The sequence below is a fragment of the Henckelia pumila genome, chromosome 4, assembly GCF_033568475.1.
Source record: "Henckelia pumila isolate YLH828 chromosome 4, ASM3356847v2, whole genome shotgun sequence".
Classification (NCBI taxonomy): domain Eukaryota; kingdom Viridiplantae; phylum Streptophyta; class Magnoliopsida; order Lamiales; family Gesneriaceae; genus Henckelia; species Henckelia pumila.
In genome coordinates, this window is record NC_133123.1 from 94,159,039 (window position 1) to 94,181,598 (window position 22,560).

At 33.4% G+C, this 22,560-nt stretch overlaps 1 protein-coding gene across 1 annotated transcript; it reads right to left on the reverse strand.

The window, feature by feature from the left end:
• Positions 1 to 2,360: 2,360 nt before the first annotated feature.
• LOC140861421 (uncharacterized) lies at positions 2,361 to 19,341 on the reverse strand. Its single transcript, XM_073264439.1, has 5 exons — positions 19,103 to 19,341; positions 18,634 to 18,800; positions 3,382 to 3,453; positions 3,092 to 3,169; positions 2,361 to 2,977 (listed from the first exon to the last, which is right to left on the reverse strand). The coding sequence occupies exons 1-5, from the start codon at positions 19,339 to 19,341 to the stop codon at positions 2,361 to 2,363; spliced, it is 1,173 nt and encodes a 390-aa protein (XP_073120540.1).
• Between the last annotated feature and the right edge of the window lie 3,219 nt (positions 19,342 to 22,560).

Genomic DNA, 22,560 nt, shown 5'->3' on the forward strand with positions numbered 1-22,560 from the left:
AATTATATTATTCTCAAAGTTTTTAGAAAATATTTATGTAAAAAAAAAAAAAAAAAATTATATATATTTACTATTTTGATATTGTGTGAAATATATATGTATAGCCCATCCAATTACATATTAATATATTGGTTGATAATGAGATTTATAAATAAACATATGATCTCCTCACAAGTGTGTTTTTAAAATTTTAAAGTTTGCAAATTTGAATATATATATTAAGGAATAAAAATCTAACTTGTGATTTTATGATATTTTATGATATTTTATTACTAAGGGACTAGTAATTAGCCGGTTTGGGGGTGTGATGAAACTTAAAATTTGTAATTATTTATATGTTAAAAAGTGTGTTTTAAAATTTAAGTTTAATTAAAATTATGAAGTTGTATTATTTTAGTGTTATGTGTTTATATTTAAATGTTTTACTAAAATGTTGTATTTTACGGTTTGCGCAGGTTTGGTAAAAATAAAATTAGTCAAGCTACAGTGGTCATAATGGAGTAATCTCAAAACCTGTAGAATCACAAAAGAGGCATCTTCAACTTTGTAGAAGACAAGAAATTCCAAAAACTTCATTAAGATGATCAAAATAATAAAACATCAAAATGGAGATAGATTTGCTTTTACTATGACCAGCTTGGAGTAAAAATATCATAAGTATTTCATATTTTATCCAAAAGGGGTGAATGAGTTGTCCAAACACATCTACACAAAATATCCTACGTGTTCTATGTTGAAAAGAAAGTCTGAATCGGTGGTCTAAGGCATCAAACATGCCAATTAAAGTTGGGTCATGGTATTGACATTCAAGGAGACAAGCACCCACCAACTTTACTATTTCACATTTAATGAGCCTTGGACTCTTCCTCTCATTTGGCCTATAAATAGATGTGTTGTATAAAAGTTTGAGTATGCAAGAGTGTAGAGAATTCTTCATTTGTAAAATAAATATTGTGTGTGTGAGAATAAAAGTTTGAGTGTGCAAGTTTCTCAAGTTCAAGTATGAAATTTCTTTTATCTTTATTCTTGAGTTTCATGTTCATGGAAAGCTAAATCTTTTTATGTCAAGGTGAAAAGGTTTCATTGTTGGTCAAGTAAGATTGTCTATATTTTGTATATTCTTTTCTTTTCTATTTTTATTTTTACTAATTGATCTTTATTTGTAGGTATAATTTTGGATGATTTGTTGTTATCTATTTACATCAAATGCTTGGTACCTTGAATGTGGTTACCTTGATTTGTTGTCAAATATGATACAATAATTACTACAATAATTATATACTATAAATATATGTATCTATTTATAATAAAGCCATATATATTATTTAGACGATAGCGTGACACTGTCGGTTGTTCTAAATAATATATTGTGATTTGAACTAACATTTACTTTATCGCATCTAACTTTTACTTTATCGCAACTAACATTTACTTTTCCGCAACTAACATTTACTTTCTCGCATCTAACTTTTACTTTTCCGCAACTAACATTTACTTTATCGCATCTAACATAAAGTCATATATTTTATTTAGACGATAGCGTGGCTCTGCCGGTTGTTCTAAATAAAATATTGTGATTTGATCTAACATTTACTTTTATGTCAATTTATATTTATGCATTTATATATATATTATGGGTACCATGTATTAAATATCGGTGGATATTAATATAGTGGGAACTATATTATATGATATACTTGTTTAAATATTTAATTGTTCTTTTTATGTTTATATTTATTCATTTATATATATATTATGGGTACCATGTATTAAATATCGGTTAATCTGATATTAATATAGTGGGAACTATATTATATGATATACTTGTTTAAATATTTCATTGTTCTTTTATGTTTATTTTTATTTTAGTTTCTTTTATTTATTTTTATTTAGCAATCTTAATTAAACCAACAATGAACCTTTGAAACCTTGACAATTTTATAATTTGTGTATTTGAAGTTTTATAATAATATTTTCATCTATAATATATTATTTCTAAAATTAAACTTACAACATCCTCTCCGTGGATCGATCTCGTACTCACGAGTATATTACTTGCAGACAACCTACACTTGGGTGAATTACAATTTAAGTTGTAGCAGGCTAGTGAATTTCAACAGTCATAATCATCACTAACTATGAGCTCTAAAATATTTTTTTTTTCAAAAAATTAGATAAATCCTCTAACTGACTGGCTAAGTCCTCTCCTCCATACTTAAAATCTTACATTGTACCCAATGTAAGTAAAAATACAAAACAAAAATAAAGACTAAAATTGAAAAGAAAATACTCCCCTTGGGTTTCCTCCCAAGCAGAGCTTCTTTTTACAGTCGTCGGCCCGACTGCATGCTTTCTCGTTCTCATGGTTGTTCATATCTGGTTCCCTTGTCCAACTTCACCAACTTGAGAATTTTCACTGTCAATTTCGGTCCATGATTTCTCTCCTTAAATTTCTTTGATATCCCCATCTCTGGATGATTTCTTCCTTTTCCAATTGGTATTCCTTTTGCTCGATCTGGAGGAAGTTTTGACTCAGTTTTACATGCCTGCAAATCATAAAGAAAAAATTTAGCATTAGAATTCTCAGCAGGTTTTGCAATAACCTTCTTTAACTTATCCTCATTCACAACTTTCTTGTTTTCTTGTGACAAGTGATCATTGATATGAAGAGTATTAACAACATTTTCACCACTAGGAAATTTCAGGGTATCAAAAATATTGAAATTAACAATCTCCCCATCAAATTCCATAGTGAGAGTACAATTATTAACATTTATGACAGAATTTGAAGTTTTTAAAAATGATCTTCCTTGCAAAATTGGACTATTCAAATCTTTAGTTTTCATGTCAAGCACATAAAATTCCGCAGGAAAAACCAAATTACCAACTTTCACCAGAGCATCCTCTATCACACCCCTAGGATAAATAGTAGACCTATCAGCCATCTGGATAACAATTGAAGTTTCCTTCAAGGGCCCTAGTTTTAAATAAGCATAAGTAGAATATGACATTACATTAATCGATGCTCCTAAATCTAACATGCTCGTATCAAGCTGAACATCTCCTATCTTACAAGAAATCAAAAACATACCTGGATCCTTGCATTTTGCGGGTATCTTTTCTGAATCAGAACAGAGACCTATTCTCCAAATTCTATTTTTTGGCATCCCTTCAAATTTTGTTTTCTTTTCGCAGTACACAATTATTTTAAAAATTTATCATAACGAGGTACTTGTTTAATAGCATCTAACAAAAGAATATTTACCTCGCATATACGAAAAGGGTCATACAGCTCCTTAATACCTTCATCTTTCCTAGACTACTTCAACTCTAAGGGAAAAGGGGCTACAGGTTTATACTCAGAAAGGGGAGGAAACTTACCTTTTGGTGTGTCTTTTTGAACGATCTCATCCTCATCCTCCTCCACCTTGGATTCCTTGTCATTTGTAAGGCCTGAAAATATTAAATTATTAATTATGGGATGTGAGAATTAAATTCCATATTTTGGGCAAATATTTATTTGAGAAGTTATAGAAATTATAGATTTAATTTCCGAGCCAAAAATATTTAATTTGAGAATTTACGGATTTTGAGATTTAAATTCCGAAAATTATTAAATTAAAATATTAAATATTCGATTAGAATATTTATGGAATTTAAGATTAAATTCCAAGGTTCGAGAATGAATATGATTTAATTCGAAGGTGAAACCCGAGCAGAGACTGATTTGAAATATCGAAGTTTCAAGGGCTGAAGTGCAAAAGGCCGGGATTAATTGATTTAATCCGAATTTATTTAATTTTATTCCGATTATATTTAATTTGGGAATATTTATAGTTTTTGATTTAAATTCTAATATTCTTAAATTATTTAGGATTGAAATTGAATTAAAAAGATGACCGAGGGCTGAATTGCAATTTATGTAGTTTCAGGGTCTAAATTTGCAATTACGTCGATACATATCCGATTTTAATCATATTTTTTGCATGAATACGTGTATGAAGCTAGCCTAATTCATAAATGAAGAACAGAGAAGACGAAGCCTTTCCCTTTTCTTTGATTTTCCGATTTTCAAATCGCCATAACTTTTGATCCGATCGTACGATTTCTATTCTGGAAAGTGTTCTGGAATCCTTGCAACGAGGAATTCAATTAGATGTAAGTATTGTGAGATTTCTGATATGTTTCGAAATCAGTATGTTGGAAATATCAGACGTTGAGCATGAATCTTGATTTTTTATGGTTTATATCTTTCCGTATCGACGTTGAATCAGTTATATGAAGCCGTATGAATTCTAACGAGTTTTCACAGCATGTATCTCGAATTTATACTTCTGATATGCTGGGAATATGATGTTATTAAGCTGATATGTGATGATTATGGTTGATATGAATATTGAAATGAAGTTGATATAGATTCGGTTACCGATTTTTAATCGCTACGCCGTTGATTTGTGAATTTGATTGAGTTTGAGTATGGAGTGTTGAGCTGAACATGTTTGTAACTAGTGCTGATGGTTGTAGCATTTGTTTACTTCATTTCAGCGGTGATAAGATGTGACGAGTTGAGATTGACGACTTTGAACCGAAGAATGATTTGAAGAAGGATTGAAATGATTTTGATTGAAGATCTATTGATGATTTTGAATTGATTTTGAACTGATTGAATAGAATGACGTTTGATATGAATGTTTTGATGCTAGGTTTCAGATTTGAAGCATTCAAAACAGAGGAAATACGAAGGTATATGACGACATCGCGAGTCAGGGATTTGAAACTCGAGAATGACGCTTCTTGAGTTGTCCCGCCAAAATCACATACTTGTTTATCTTTTCGATTTTATTTTGATGTTTTCGATCCATCTCAGGTAGTGGATCTTTGAGTTTGAGTTTATACGATGATGATATGATATGATATTGAATTGATTCTATGCCAAGATCTGAGATGATCTTATTTTCTAGTCTGAGATGACTACGATAGATGGATATCCATGTCAAGATCGGATACGAATCTTGATGACAACATTGATATATGAATCAATTCCTAATCAAGATATGTGTTGTTTACTCTATTGTTGAGTCGTTTACGATTAGAGTTGATATGATTTATTTAACGCATTTATATGTCGATTATACTGGGAATGTTTTCTCACCGGAGTTTATCCTGCTGTTGCTTTGTTTTGTATGTATGCATTGCAACAGATGGGGCAGGAGCTGGATTGAGAGGACATTGATAGCTCGGGAGCGAGATTTAGCAAGCGTGGACTCGGGTTTAAGCTGAAGAATGGTAGTTAGATAGCATCAAACTTGATAAAAATTTATAGACTTGAAGCTCACATTTGAGTCTTTGTGTAGCTTGCTTGATTAATGTCTATTATGTTATTCGTTTGGTGTAAGAATCGCATGATTTAATTTTAGGGATTTAGTACATGTATGTATGTTCCCAGATTGTATATTATGTTTGGAATCAGATTTATGGTTGATTCATGCCATGGTTCCAAGTTTTTGACAGCGAAGAAATGTTCTACAATTTTTCAGGAAATGAAGCCCGCTCGATCGGGTGAACTTCAACGATCGAGCGCGACCCTGAAAAATTGGAACCCGAGAACAAAGTTTTGAGCTCGCTCGATCGGATCAGTTCCGATCGAGCAAGGCCAACATTGATTCAGACCCGAGAGTTTGATTTTATGGCTCGCTCGATCTGCTGACTTTTCCCGATCGAGCAAGGCTCTGGAAATTTAAAAAAAAAATTCTTCTCTTGGTTTATGTATTCTCTTAATGTTTGATTAATTGTTTTATTAATCATTAATTGCCCTAAGATGAGATTAGCAACCCGAGGTCCCCACAACAGGTGGTATCAGAGCTTAAGTTTCTTGGACTAAGATAGAAGCTGAGCGGGGTAGATTAAGTTGCATGAATTTATAGTATTGCATGATTATGCATTACTTGATTTGATGATTTAATAAATTGCATGTGAGCATGATCTACTTTTGAAATTAAACTGCCTGATTTACTGATTTGTAAATTTTTGAATTTAGTACTGATTTGTAAGTAAATTTTTGAATTTCTTACTGATTTTATTATAAGAGTCCCCGGGTGACGTAAGCACCCCAGACTGAACAGAATTGTATGGTCAGACTAAACAGAATTGTATTGCTTAGCTGAAAGAAGTACCTCCGATTGAACAGAATAGTAGATTAGTGAATGAATAGATGTTATTGTAGGTAGAAGTTGGTTTGCAGAGCTGGATCAGTTATGCCAATCTTTTGAATATACAGATGTATGATGCATCAGATTGATTATATACCAACTTCAAGACCTAACAACCAGCTGATGTATTTTGATGAAGAAATGCTGAGAGAGCAGGGGTACATTGATTTGTTGATAATGAAGAAGCTCAAGATTGAGTGTTTATTTATGGCTTGAATTCGAAGATTATGTCTGAATAAATGTTGACTACTGAAATAATTTTTGAAAGACATAGACAGGGCTAAAAGAATTGAAGCTGAATGATGAGGCAGAAGGAATGAAATTGTATATATGCTACAGTGTGTGAGATAATCACAACTAGCTGCAATTTTCCTTCCAGAACAGATATGAAGTGAACGATATGAAAGTAGCTCTCTACCTCTAGCGGACTAAGACAGATTGGTCTGAGTCTAAATGCAGAGTATGATAGAACTTATTACACTCATTGTGAAGGGAGATATCCTAGCAATCAGTGTAAAGACATTTCAAGAATATGTGCTAGAATATGTTCGAAGCAAATTAGATTTTGAGAAGATTCGAATGAAAAACAGTTCCAGAAGTATACAGAGGATCAGAATGAAAGTGCACCTGAGAATAAGAATTACAGGCAACAGATTTATTTTGTTTTAACCTGTTTATGTTATTGGTGCAAGAGATATATGATAGCTTAAAACTTTGTTATATCTGAAACTCTGTATCAGAGAAAAAAACAATTTGTGAATTGAACTGAAGAATGGAACTACTGCTTCGATGAAATGAAACTGAACATGATTTTGTTCGTATTTGAGATATCTGTGTATGTTGCATGATAGATGATGATGCAATAACCTAGTACAGATTAGCAGAAGATTGATGACAAGAAACGATTAAATTAGATCAATAAGAACATAAAGTGCATATAAACATGATGATATATTATGGGATCTAGAATTAAGATTCTTTTGATGTCGGTTCAGTATATCTGTTGTTTGCTTACAGAAATGTTCCGGAATAAGTATATGCTATGCACAAGATATATTTAAGATCTAAATCAGTATTGGTAGACATGTCAATGAGTAGAGATTGCAGATATGTTCAAGTAAGATTCTCGACTTTAGTTTAAGTTATAAACTGGAATTTAATCGCGGATTGATGAGTTTATGAATTAAATATTGCTTTTGATGTTTATAGAATAGATGATGATATGAAAATCAGTTACAGGTGAGTCTTTTATTTAATTATGCTGAAGTTACTACATCATAAAATCATGATTTTTGAAATTCTTGATATCGATTCTGAGGTTTTGTTATTCAACCTCAATCGATTTTGATGGTCTCTTATTCTTTGTTGGAGTCTGACTTGATTTACTGGTCTTGAGTTAAGATGCTAGTGAGTTGTTTTCACTTAGCAAATTTTCATTCAGAATATTGTTCTTTGGATGACCTTAACTTGAGTGAGTTTCCCTGATTCTGAATTTCAAAAGTGATTGATTGTTTGATGTATACATTCAGTATATTTTGATATCTTTCACTCGTAACTGATAGAATTTCCAATTCAAATTATCGGCAAAATTTTGGGTTGATGATATGAATTGCTTAGAATTGGTAAATAGAACGAAGAGACGAGATGGATGCTTGATTGATTGATATTTGTTGTGAAAATTTCCTCGCAAGTGTACGAGTGTCAAGTTTTAATATAGTGAATAATTCAGATATCGATCCCACAGGGAGTAAAATGAAAATATTTAGTACTTGTAATTAAAATAGTCTAAACTTTATCTAGAAAATCAATAATCAAGAATTTTGCAATAAAAATAAATAATCAGTGAAGTTTTTATAGCACGCACACAACTTGCAGATATAATCAATCAGAGAAAATTGGTCTAGAGGTATAGATTTCACCTGGTTTCAACAACAGTTAATCCTAAATAATTAATCTTCATGAATTTCAGTCAATTAATAGCCAAGAACACTTAAGTTTATTATTTCCCTCTCCCGAGCAACAAATAATGTTTATCAACTACAATTCAATTCCAATATTCCTATTAAGAATTTATTGCAGTGATCTATCACAAAACAATGTTCTTTTTAAAAGCTCTGTTAAAATCATACACTCTCCCGAGCTGTATACATAATTGACAGTGTAGTTTCTAATGTCCTATTCAAAATCCCCTCTCCCGAGCAATGATTTCAAATAAATATAACAAATCAATTATTGATCAGATAATTGAAAAGACAATCAATTCTAGAAAAAAACAATTAATCTAGAAGAAATTCAATTCAATAAAATCAAAAATTCATGAAAGCGTCTACACCAGGTTCCATCCGACCTCTAGACTATAAAAATTAGTTCATAATAAAATTCTGAAAACAATAAATAATAAATCCAAACATGTTCAAAATTAAATAAAAGATAAGAAACAAATCCGTCGTAGACGCCGTGTCCGGACTATCAAACTCCGTCTTCGTTCTTCAGTTAAGCTCCAGAAAAATCCTTAGGAAAATCACACGATCAAACCCTCTGATTTCTAATGTGTGTGTGGCGGCTCTCTTTCCCTCCTCTGATAAAAATTCCTTTTTATATTGCTCAGCAAAAGCCCACAAAATCCAGCCCAAGAATTAATTGCCTGATTTAATAAAATTTCCAAAACAGCAATGGAGCGGACGCTCAATAGACGGCGCGGGTGCGCCTTGATCTCGCAATTTCAATTCTCAGATTTCAGAAACATTGCGCGATTGCTCTAGTTTAAGCGCTATCAAGGAGCGCTAAAGAATTCTTTCTTGGCCCAATAACAAAAAGCCCATTAACTTCTCCTGACTCTTTACGTTGTTTCCTTTTCTTTTCTTCTTTCTTCTTTTCTTTTCCTTTCTCTTCTAAACTTCTTATTTTTCTCCTCAAAATTCCATAATTCACAAAATCTCGATAATTTCCTTCAATCACAAAAACAAAACAATACCCACATAAATCTGCTCGAAACAAATATTTAATAATTAAAATCATATATAAATTAAGTGTATAAAATACACTTATCAAATACCCCCAAACTTAGACTTTTGCTAGTCCCGAGCAAAACTATTAAATTCCAAAAACTCATTCTATCAAAAACCAACAATAATAGTCAAGAAATATTATGGAACAATGGCCTCAGCAATGATTTCAAAAAATATCAAATCCAATCATATCCAACCTACTAACACTTGAAAGTTTCAGCCAGAACAAAATAACCGCATAAACTCACAATTTCCGCAACTCACGTTTCAAAACACCTTCATTCGAATTCAATTCAAACATTCATAGATCATGAGGACTTTTCAAGGATAGCATAGGATCAAATATAGGATATTAATAAAAAACACTCACAAATAGGTAAATGCAAAGAATAATAGTGTGTGCGTGTTTAGATCAAAATTCATAATCATTAAAAGCATCAATCAACAGTCCATAGGCTAAATTCTCGCAACTCTTCTCCACTAGTATATTGGGCAACTGAGACTCGGTCAATAGGACTTATTCAGCTTATAATGTAAGGCCTGGCTCATGGCTACAAATGAAGGATAAGAATTCAAAATAAGGAGTAATTCATATTTTTATGATCATTCTAACTTCAACTCCTTTTTCATTCACAATTTCACATTCTTTCTTCCTTCATTTCATTTCTCAACTTTTTCACAACTCTCTCACAAATTTTTTCTTTCTTTCACAACTTTTTCAACCACATTTTTCAACTCTTTTTTCTACTACCTTTTTTTCATCTTTTCAATTCATCCACCACACCAATCCTTTTTCTCACAAATAAAAATAGGAGCATAAATATTTTAGCATTCAAATTACTCCCTTAAAGGTAGGAAATAGTGTATAGGCTATTCAGGTAGTCAATGTAGGACCTTGAAATAATTACGAATGGGGGTTTATCACACGTTTACATGCATGCCATTCGATTTTCAATAAAGCTCAAACAAGGTACTAGGGATAAAATAGTAATAGGTAGCTTGAAAGGCTCAAACGAATTCAGAAAAATCGCCTAAATCATTCCTAATATCAGTTTTGCCCGTATTTCGCCTCGAAGAGTGTTCGAACTAGTTCTAGACAAGTCTCAATCCACAATTAAATCATACAAATCTCAATCAGTGCAGAAAGGAATAATCATCAGCAGTAAACGATGATTTTCACAAAAAATTTAGATTTTCTCGTACCTCAATGTACTAATATACAAGTGTAGCTCAAATGGGCAACTAAGGATAAATTCAATGAAAAGTAGGCCCAAAAATTTCAAACAATGCCTCAATCATATCTATGTCTGTATGTCTCAAAAATCATATTCAAGTATTAATCACAGAGTATATAGGAAATTGTTCATCTAATTGGTTCCATTTTATCAAAAATATTTGTCAGATAGGTAGACAATCATGGATTTCATTTATAGCACAAAAATATTTTTTTATCAGCCATGCATCCATTTCTTTCTTAACTTCTTTTCAACACAACTCAACACTACTAAACTCAACAAAAATTTTATCTATGAAATTCAAAACTCAACTTTCAACCAAACAACCAAACAACTAAATCAAACATTGATTCACCTCGCGCGCAACACTACTAAACTCAACAAAAATTTTATCTATGAAATTCAAAACTCAACTTTCAACCAAAAAACCAAACAACTAAATCAAACATTGATTCACCCCCCCCCCCCCAAACTTAATGTAATCATTGTCCCCAATGATTAAAAACAATAAAAAGAACAAGGAACTCATACCTTCGACACCGAGCATCAGTACTCGATGTGATTAAAATTTCCAGTAAAATAACTTGCAACCGCAACCGCAACCATTGGAGAGGAGGTAGAAAAGCAACAACCACACTCATTTTAATCCTAGAAGAAAACATGTACATGGTTAAGGCACAAAAGCAAAGCCCAAAGAAATCAAGAAAATATGCAACGCTTTTAATGTATAAAGACAATAAGGAGTGCGCATAAGCGATGTGCAGAGAAGAGCTGGCAGGTGCATGGAATTGTTGCTGCATGAGATTATTCGCGCATGAAGGGGCAGTAGCTCGATTGCTTGTAAGCTCAAGGTAAAGCTTAGGATTCAATCTCGATCGCATGAAGAACTGCTGAAAATGGTGCGCGATTACTGATGAAGGATAGAGATGCACGTTTGCTCAAGGAACTCGCGTAGTTAGTGATTGTTGCTGGCGCTTTGTTTTCTGCTCAGGTGGTGCGCTATAGCTCTTGTTTCTGCGCTGATGGAGATGGTTAGCGCTTGGTGATGGGCTTTCGCGCATGAATTAGGCGCTGTTAGAGATTGTTGGCACATGAAGGGGCACCCTTAAGCAGCGCAATTGCGGATGTTCTTGAGCCCTTCCGAAGCGCGATAGCGCATGTATTTGCGCTATTGAGTAGAGCGATCGCGCCAGGGGATGCGCTGCTGGGATGCGCGTTTGCGCATTGTTTTTGCGCAGCTGAGAGGTGCGATAGCGCAAGGTGGGGCGTGGATGAGTTGCGCAATAGCGCTTGTTCTTGCTCGCTTCATAGTTCAGTGAATCATTGTGTATGCGCGGGCGCTCAAGAAGAAAGGCGCGGGCGCGCCGCGAGCTCACACTTCAACATTATTTTCTTCCCAGAGGCAGCGCGGGTGCTTAAATTAATGTGGCTGGCGCGCCGCTCTCTTGAATTGAGATTTCTGAGCCTGAAATTTTTGAAAATTAAGAAAAATTAGGCTCAAAAAAAAAATTTGAAAATAAAAAAAACTTAAAACAATTAAATAAAAAATTTAAATAAACTGAAAATAAAAGCAAATAAAATAAAAGAAAAAATGCTTGGGTTGCCTCCCAAGTAGCGCTTGGTTTAAAGTCGTCAGCCTGACTTTCATCGGTGTTAGTTGATTTTTTTTTCTCTCACACGCCAAATGTATTCACTAAAACTGCAATGAAAACAAAAGAAAAAAAAATTAAAAAAATAAAAATCAATTAAATAAAACTGCAATTAAAAATAAGAAGAAATTAATTAATAAAATAAAAATAAAATAAAAACTCTAAATTAAAATCTAGACTAATTGGTAACAAGACTAAAAAATAATCAAAATTTACTCCCCGGCAACGGCGCCAAAAACTTGTTGTGAAAATTTCCTCGCAAGTGTATGAGTGTGAAGTTTTAATATAGTGAATAATTCAGATATCGATCCCACAGGGAGTAAAATGAAAATATTTAGTACTTGTAATTAAAATAGTCTAAACTTTATCTAGAAAATCAATAATCAAGAATTTTGCAATAAAAATAAATAATCAGTGAAGTTTTTATAGCACGCACACAACTTGCAGATATAATCAATCAGAGAAAATTGGTCTAGAGGTATAGATTTCACCTGGTTTCAACAACAGTCAATCCTAAATAATTAATCTTTATGAATTTCAGTCAATTAATAGCCAAGAACACTTAAGTTTATTATTTCCCTCTCCCGAGCAACAAATAATGTTTATCAACTACAATTCAATTCCAATATTCTATTAAGAATTTATCGCAGTGATCTATCACAAAACAATGTTCTTTTTAAAAGCTCTGTTAAAATCATACACTCTCCCGAGCTGTATACATAATTGACTGTGTAGTTTCTAATGTCCTATTCAAAATCCCCTCTCCCGAGCAATGATTTCAAATAAATATAACAAATCAATTATTGATCAGATAATTGAAAAGACAATCAATTCTAGAAAAAACAATTAATCTAGAAGAAATTCAATTCAATAAAATCAAAAATTCATGAAAGCGTCTACACCAGGTTCCATCCGACCTCTAGACTATAAAAATTAGTTCATAATAAAATTCTGAAAATAATAAATAATAAATCCAAACATGTTCAGAATTAAATAAAATATAAGAAACAAATCCTTCGTAGACGCCGTGTCCGGACTATCAAACTCCGTCTTCGTTTTTCAGTTAAGCTCCAGAAAAATCCTCAGGAAAATCACACGATCAAACCCTCTGATTTCTAATGTGTGTGTGGCGGCTCTCTTTCCCTCCTCTGATAAAAATTCCTTTTTATATTGCTCAGCAAAAGCCCACAAAATCCAGCCCAAGAATTAATTGCCCGATTTAATAAAATTTCCAAAACAGCAATGGAGCGGACGCTCAATAGAAGGCGCGGGTGCGCCTTGATCTCGCAATTTCAATTCTCAGATTTCAGAAACATTGCGCGATTGCTCTAGTTTAAGCGCTAACAAGGAGCGCTAAAGAATTTTTTCTTGGCCCAATAACAAAAAGCCCATTAACCTCTCCTGACTCTGTACGTTGTTTCCTTTTCTTTTCTTCTTTCTTCTTTTATTTTTCTTTCTCTTCTAAACTTCTTATTTTTCTCCTCAAAATTCCATAATTCACAAAATCTCGATAATTTCCTTCAATCACAAAAACAAAACAATACCCACATAAATCTGCTCAAAACAAATATTTAATAATTAAAATCATATATAAATTAAGTGTATAAAATACACTTATCAATATTTCATTGATGTGCCTAAGTATCGAGATAAATGCTAAAACAGTCAAAATTGTTGTAATCTAAACTAAGTGAAAATTGATTTGGAAGGATTAAAGCACATTGAGATGATCTCAAGCGATTAGAATTCAATTGAGAAATAGAAATAAAGAATGAGATCGGCATTTAATCAATTGATTTTAAAGTTCTGTATCTTCTGGTTTGAATATTCAGACGAATATATAAACCATCAGAATGATTTTGGATTAGAAATAAGTCAGAGTTGTTGAGAAGATGAAAGAAACACAGAAAGGAAATCAAAGCAGTTAGAATTCCGTGAAAAGTACCAGTTTGAGGTATGAATTGAAGTCGCAGATTAAAGTGGATGAATTCTTTTGTGACTGATTATTTGATTATTCTTGATGTTTCGAGAAGAAATATCAGATTTTGAAAGACATGCACAACAATGAATTCAATATTCATCCAATAATTGTTTTATCAGAAGATAAAGCAAACAGATGTAACAGAATTCGTATGTTATAGAAGCTAAACGCATATAGGGAGTTTCTGATGAAATTAAAAAGCATTGACCAGATATGTTTAATGACAGTTTAGAAACTCCAAAATCGAAATGAAATCATGATTTGAAAGAGTATTTTGCTAAACTACCAAGATGAAACAGTATATATGATGTAAACAGGTGGTAGTTATGATCAGATTGATTGAAGTTACTAAATAAGAGGATCTGTCTGTATGATCAGATCACTGACTTGTGATCAGAATTGTTGCAAGATGAACAGTAAACCAAGAAATATTGTTTCAAATTTAGACATTAGGTTTACTATTGAATTGTGATACAGACGATCAGAAGGATCTGAGTACTTGTTGATGTGAAAGTACAATATATTATTCTTGAATTGAAGAATAGTCAGGACAGATGAATCGGATTTCAAGAATAATCTATATCTTACATGATACAGATTATCAAAAGCTTTAAGAACTTTGAAATTTGTGAATACAGCATATTATTATCTGATTAATGAATAGTCTGAACAGACTTATCAGATGTTTAGAATACGCTGTCTGAGATGTGATATGAATATGAATAGATAGCTGTTAAGACGTAATGATATGATGAAATTACAGGAATGATTGAAATCTATTGTCATGATAAAGACTTTAGATTTATTTGATCGAATTGTGGCATTGATTGATCGATGTTCTGAGTGGTTGGTTATATGTGACTGCATTATACCATTCTCTGATCGATAGATTATCCGAGTTGATTTTCTATATTTTGAGGATATACTCCAAAATTTAATACCTGATTCGGTATTAATTGATTTGATGTATTTCCACTTGATTATGATGATTCCGATAAAAGCTATCAAATTGATATTGAGATAATGCTTTGATGTTACGATGAGAAGGAAATCAAATTTCTTTGTGTTGGAATGATATTACAGAAGTATCCGATATCAGATCAGATGTGATTTGAGATAAATAAAGATTACAAATATGAGTCTGTACGAAATGAGAACAGAGAAGAAGAAACAGAGTTAGAAATTGAATGATAGATATAACTTTTAACAGCTGAAACTGATTAGTTAAGCGAAAAAGTTATTCTTGAAATATCATTCGATTCAGAATAGAGAAAGAGCAGTGTTTGATATACAGATTCCGAATATGAATGGTAGATACAGATCTTGAAGCGATGAACATAATGACAATGTAGATTTTATATATGTTCTATGCAGAGCATAGAATGATATAGAGAAAGAAACAAGTTGTCACTGAAGCTGAATTTCACCGACTGGGATGTTAGATAGAATTGATGATTTTCTTGAAAGATTTATTCTTTTCAGCTTGATATGATGGATCTGATTTGTTCCACGTATCTAAGTGAAGGAAGTATTAGTAGATTCTTCCTACGTGCTTTAATTAGATGAAATAGATACTGAAGAAATTCTGAGTTAAGTCGAATATTCGACAGATCCTTGATTGAGGAAAGAAACAACTCAGAGAGAATTCATTTTAGTTAATTAAAGGACAAGAGAATAGAAGCAGATTAGAAGAAATAATCTGATAAGAGATAAAGAGATGAGATACGAATTTCAGAGTTATATGATTGAAGTGAAAATCACTTCAGATGATTATTCAGTCATCAGACTAGATATTTCGATTGGATACGATTTCGAGGACGAAATCATTCTTTAGAGGGGAGGAATTGTAAGACCCGAAAATATTAAATTATTAATTATGGGATATGAGAATTAAATTCCATATTTTGGGCAAATATTGATTTGAGAAGTTATGGAAATTATAGATTTAATTTTCGAGCCGAAAATATTTAATTTAAAAATGTACGTATTTTGAGATTTAAATTTCGAGAATTCTTAAATTAAAAGATTAAATATTCTATTAGAATATTTATGGAATTTAAGATTAAATTCCAAGGTTCAAGAATGAATATGAATTAATTCGAAGGTGAAACCCGAGCAGAGACTGATTTGAAATATCGAAGTTTCAAGGGCTGAAGTGCAAAAGGCCAGGATTAATTGATTTAATTCGAATTTATTTAATTTTAATCCGAGTATATTTAATTTGGAAATATTTAGAGTTTTGATTTAAATTCTAACATTTTTAAATTATTTAGGATTGAAATTGAATTAAAAAGAGGACCCAGGGCTGAATTGCAATTTATGTAGTTTCAGGGACTAAATTTGCAATTACGTAGATAAATATCCGATTTTAATCATATTTTTTGCATGAATACGTGTATGAAGCTAGCCTAATTCAGAAATGAAGAACAGAGGAGCCGAAGCCTTTCCCTTTTCTTTGATTTTCCGATTTTCAAATCACCGTAACTTTTGATCTGATCGTCCGATTTCTATTCCAAAAAGTGTTCTGGAATCCTTGCAACGAGGAATTCGATTCGATGTAAGTATTGTGAGATTTCTGATATGTTTTGAAATCAGTATGTTGGAAATATCAGACGTTGAGCATGAATCTTGATTTTTGATGGTTTATATCTTTTTGTATCGACGTCGAATCAGTTATATGAAGACGTATGAATTCTAATGAGTTTTCACAGCATGTATCTCGAATTTATACTTCTGATATGCTGGGAATATGATTTTATTCAGCTGATATGTGATGATTATGGTTGATATGAATATTGAAATGAAGTTGATATCAATTCGGTTACCGATTTTGAGTCGCTATGTCGTTGATTTGTGAATTTGATTGAGTTTGAGTATGGAGTGTCGAGCTGAACATGTTTGTAACTAGTGCTGATGGTTGTAGCATTTGATTACTTCATTTCAGCGGTGATAAGATGTGACGAGTCGAGATTGACGACTTTGAACTGAAGAAATATTTGAAGAAGGTTTGAAATGATTTTGATTGAAGATCTATTGATGATTTTGAAATGATTTTGATCTGATTGTATAGAATGACGTTTGATATGAATGTTTTGATGCTAGGTATCACATACTTGTTTATCTTTTCGATTTGATTTTGATGTTGTCGATCCATCTCAGTTAGTGGATCTTTGAGTTTAAGTCGATACGATGATGATATGATATGATATGATATTGAATTGATTCTATGCCAAGATCTGAGGCGATCTTATTTTCTAGTGTGAGACGACTACGATAGATGGATATCCATGTCAAGATCGGATACGAATCTTGATGGCAACGATGATATATGAATAAATTCTTAATCGAGATATGTGCTGTTTACTCTATTGTTGAGTCGTTTACGATTAGAGTTGATATGATTTATTTAACGCATTTATATGTCGATTATACTGGGAATGTTTTCTCACCGAAGTTTATCCTGCTGTTTCTTTGTTTTGTATGTGTGCATTGCAACAGATGGGGTAGGAGCTGGATTAAGAGGACATTGATAGCTCGAGAGCGAGATTTAGCAAGCGTGGACTTGGGTTTAAGCTGAAGAATGGTAGTTAGATAGCATCAAACTTGATAAAAATTTATAGACTTGAAGCTCACATTTGAGTCTTTGTGTAGCTTGCTTGATTAATGTCTATTATGTTATTCGTTTGGTGTAAGAATCGCATGATTTAATTTCAGGGATTTAGTTCATGTAAGTATGTATGTTCCCAGATTGTATATTATGTTTGGAATCAGATTTATGGTTGATTCATGCCATGGTTCCATGTTTTTGACAACGAAGAAATGTTTTGCAATTTTTCTTGAAATGAAGCCCGCTCGATCGGGTGAACTTCACCGATCAAGCGCGACCCTGAAAAATTGGAACCCGAGAGCAAAGTTTTGAGCTCGCTCAATCGGATGAGTTCATCCGATCGAGCGAGGCCAACATTGATTCAGACCAAGAGTTTGATTTTATGGCTCGCTCGATCTGTTGACTTTGCCCGATCGAGCGAGGCTTTGGAAATTAAAAAAATTTTTTTTCTCTTGGTTTATTTATTCTCTTAATGTTTGATTAATTGTTTTATTAATCATTAATTGCCCTAAGATGAGATTAGAAACCCGAGGTCCCCACATCATATTTGTTATTTACTAGTGCTTGAACTACTTTTTCACAAACCTGCAACTCCTCTCCACTCCTCAAAGTGATTGCACTTACATTCTCTTTTTGATTTGGTACTGTCTGAGATGGTAAACTGTTAGAATGTTGTGCTTCCAACTTGTTGATTGTGGTTGCCAACTGTCCCACCTAACTGTTCAAGTTTTGGATACTTGCTCTCGTCTCCTGTTGAAAATTCAAAGTATTAGTGGCAAGATCCTTAAAAATATTTTCTAAAAAATCACCAGGGGTTGGAATTTTAGGGCGCCGTGGTTGTGGAGGGTATGGAGGCCTGTATGCTTTATTATTTGGTTGCACTTGAGGTGGGGGATGTTTCACCGCAGTATTTCGATATCTGAGATTTGAATGATCCCTCCAACCTGGATTGTACGTGTTCAAATAAAGATCATAATTTTGTTGTGGTGGCCCCGGAAATCGTCTTGTTGCATTGACTTGTTTGACTGTTTCCTCTTGAAGAGTGGGGCACATCTCAGTTGAATGCCCCATCGCAGCACAAATCCCACACTTTTTCACATTTGTCCATTCCCTACAGCAATTTGACGCACAAGAGACGTCAAATCAGTCAGTTGTTGTTCAAGGGAAGAAACATTTACCTCGTTATTCCTTCTGGGTGCTGGATTACTTCTGTTGGTGCCAAATTGCTGAGAATTTGTAGTCATGTTCTCAATTAAGTTCCTAGCATCTCATGGTGTTTTGTCCACAAAAGCTCCTCCAATGGTCGCATCCGCCATGCTCCTGTCATGAGGCAACAAACCTTCATAGCAATATTGATTCAAAAGGTTTTCACTTATCTGATGTTGCGGACAGCTAGTACAAAGCTTCTTGAACCGCTCCCAATACTCATGAAGTGATTCTCCCATATTATGCTTGATTCCGTAGATCTCTTTCCTGATATTCGCCGCTCTCGAAGCTGGGAAATAATTTTCTTGAAAAATCCTCTTCATCTCTGTCCAGGTTGTGATAGATCCAGTAGGTTGATAGTATAGCCAATCCTTTGCAGCATTCTTCAATGAAAAAGGAAAAGCTCTCAATGGAATCTGCTCCTTTGTTACTCCCTGTGGTTTCATGCTTTTGCATACCACATGAACTCCATCAGATGTATGTTGGGATCTTCACCTGCAAGACCATGAAAAGAAGGCAACAAGTGTATTATCCCCGATTTTAGCTCAAAAGTAGCATTAGCTTCTAAAGTAGGGAAAATAATGCATAGGGGCTGCTGATTCAGATCGGGGGTTCCAAGCTGTCTCAAGCTTAGATTTGCGTTTGCTGATAAGTGTATTTTATACACTTAATTTATATATGATTTTAATGATTAAATATTTGTTTTGAGCAGATTTATGCGGAGTTTTATTGTTTTTGTGATTGTAGGAAATTATTGAAGTGTTTTGGAAAAGAAGATGAAAATTAGAATTTTGTGGAGAAAAGAAGAAAATAAAAAGAAAAGAAAATGAAAAGGAAGAAAAAAGATAAAAGAAAAAGAAGAAAGAAGTCAGGAGAAGGAAACAATCGAGAAAGGTTATTGGGCCTCTTCAATTTGGGCCAAATGATTTGCGCTTCATTGAGCGCTAACAAGAAAAAATCAAGCACTAACGCGCTACATTGTGAAGGCGTGAGAAAGTGGATTCCAGAGAGTTATGCGCACCCGCCTGGGAGTATGAGGCGCCCGCGCGACGAAAATCTGAAGTTGGGAATTTTTATCGGGAAGGAAACTTTTAATAATTTTTTGGGCTTTTTGCTTGGCTTTTGAATAACCATATAAAAGGGATTTTTCATCAGACAATGAGAGCCGAGCTGCCACACACACAATACATACACACATCAGAGAACAGAGTTTTGTTCGTGATTTTTGGAAGGATTTCTGAGCTTATTTGAAGAACAAAGACGGAGATCGATAGACCGGACACGGCATCGAAGACGGATTTGTTTTCTACTTTTTATTTATTTAATTCTGAATTTATGTTTGGATTTTTGAACAAGTTTTGTTTTATTCAGAATTTTATTATGAACTAATTTTTTAGAGTCTAGAGGTCAGATGGAACCTGGTGTAGACGCATTCATGAATTTTTGATTTTATTGAATTGAGTTTCTTCTACATTAATTGTTTTTCTAGAATTGATTGTCTTTTCAATTACTTGATCAATAATTTATTTGTTATATTTATTTGAAATCTGGCACTCAAGAGAGGATATTTTGAATAGGACCAATAGAAAATACACTGTTAATTATTTATATAACTCGAGAGAGTGTATAATCTTAACAGAGCTTTTAAAAAGAACAATGTTTTGAATTGATCATTGCAATTAGATTCTTAATAGGGATATTGGAATTGAATTGTAGTTGATATATTTTATTCGGCACTCGAGAGAGGGAATAATACACTTAAGTGTTCTTAGCTATTAATTCATTGAAATTCATGAAGATTAATTAATTAGGATTGATTGTCGTTGAAACCAGGTGAAATCTATACCTCTAGACCATATTTCTCTGATTTATTATTTTTGAAAGTTGTGTGAGTGCTATAAAATCATCTGCTTATTTTTATTTTTCTGCAAAATTCGCAAAGTTTGATTTTCTAGATAAAGTTTAGACTATTTTAATTACAAGCACTGAATATTTTCATTTTACTCCCTGTGGGATCGATACTTGATTTTATCACTATATTAAAACTTGACACTCGTACGCTTGCGAGAATTTTTCACAACAAGTTTCTGGCGCCGTTGGGAGTAAATTTTGATTATTTTTTAGTCTTGTTACCAATTAGTCTAGATTTTAATTTAGAGTTTTTTATTTAATTTTTAAGTTACTAATTGATTTATTCTTATTTTTAATTGTAGTATATGCGACGATCTCAAAGTGCGAATTCTCTACTTTTTGATCCGGAGATCGAACGAACTGCACATGCTTTGAGAAGAATTAGAAGAGAAGAATTAAAGAACATGGCTGAAGAAGAAGCACAACAAGCTCCCTTGGTGCCAATCAGAGATCACTTCAGGCCAGTAATCCAGGCTCACTACTCTGGAATAGCTCGTGGAACTATCAATGCAAACAATTTTGAGCTAAAGCCAGCTTTGATCAACATGGTTCAACAGAACCAATTTAATGGGAGCGCCACTGCTGATCCTCACTTACACCTACGCACCTTCTTGGAGATAACCGATACGGTAAAAATTAATGGTGTGTCTGAGGATATTATACGTTTACGCTTGTTTCCTTTTTCTCTCAGGGATCAAGCAAGGAGTTGGTTGCAATCACTGCCGCTAGGAAGCATCACTACTTGGGAGGGGATGGCAGAAAAATTTCTTGCAAAGTACTTTCCTCCTGCCAAGTCCACCCAGTTGAAGATAGAGATCAGCACCTTCCGACAGATGGACACTAAACAGCTATACGAGGCGTGGAAAAGGTACAAAGAATTACTTAGACGTTGTCCTAACCACAATTTTTTTAGATTGGGAACAGATCGAGTGGTTTTACAATGGACTGAATGCGCCTACGAGGATGAACGTGGATTTTGCTTTTGGAGGTACTATTTTTTGCAAAGGACGCCACTCAAGCCTATGATATGCTGGAATAGATGACGATCAATAGTTTTCAATGGACATCTGAGCGTATGGGAGCCAAGAAGCCAGCTAGAGTGTATGCAGTGGATCCTCTCACATCCATCACTGCTCAATTATCTGCACTGACTACACAGGTAGCTTCTTTGAATAAGATTAATGTTGTAGATTCAATTGGAGTCGAAGGATCACATACCCCAGAGGAAGTTAATTATATTAATCCTAATGGCTACGGAGGTTATGGAGCTTACAGAGGTAATCCTATTCCCAATACTTTTCACCCTAGTTTGCGGAATAATGAAAATTTTTCATATGCTACCAATACTAATAAGGGTGATGGTATGTTGCCTTTTGAGGATGTGGTTAGTACCTTTGTGCAGGAATCAGGTAAGAGGATGGCGAGAACTGAGTCTCGCCTTGACATCTTGGAGACACATGTGGTGAATATGGGTGCCATGATGAAGTCTATGGAGACTAGCATTGGCCAGTTGGCAAACGCACTGAGAGATAATAACAGAGGCCAGTTTCCGAGCAACACTGAGGTAGTATAGCCATTAGTCAGGCCTTACATTATAAGATGATTAAGTCCTATTGACCGAGTCTCAGTTGCCCAATATACTAGTGGAGAAGAGTTGCGAGAATTTAGCATATGGACTGTTGATTGATACTTTTAATGATTATGAATTTTGATCGAAACACGCACACACTTTTATTCTTTGCATTTACCTGATT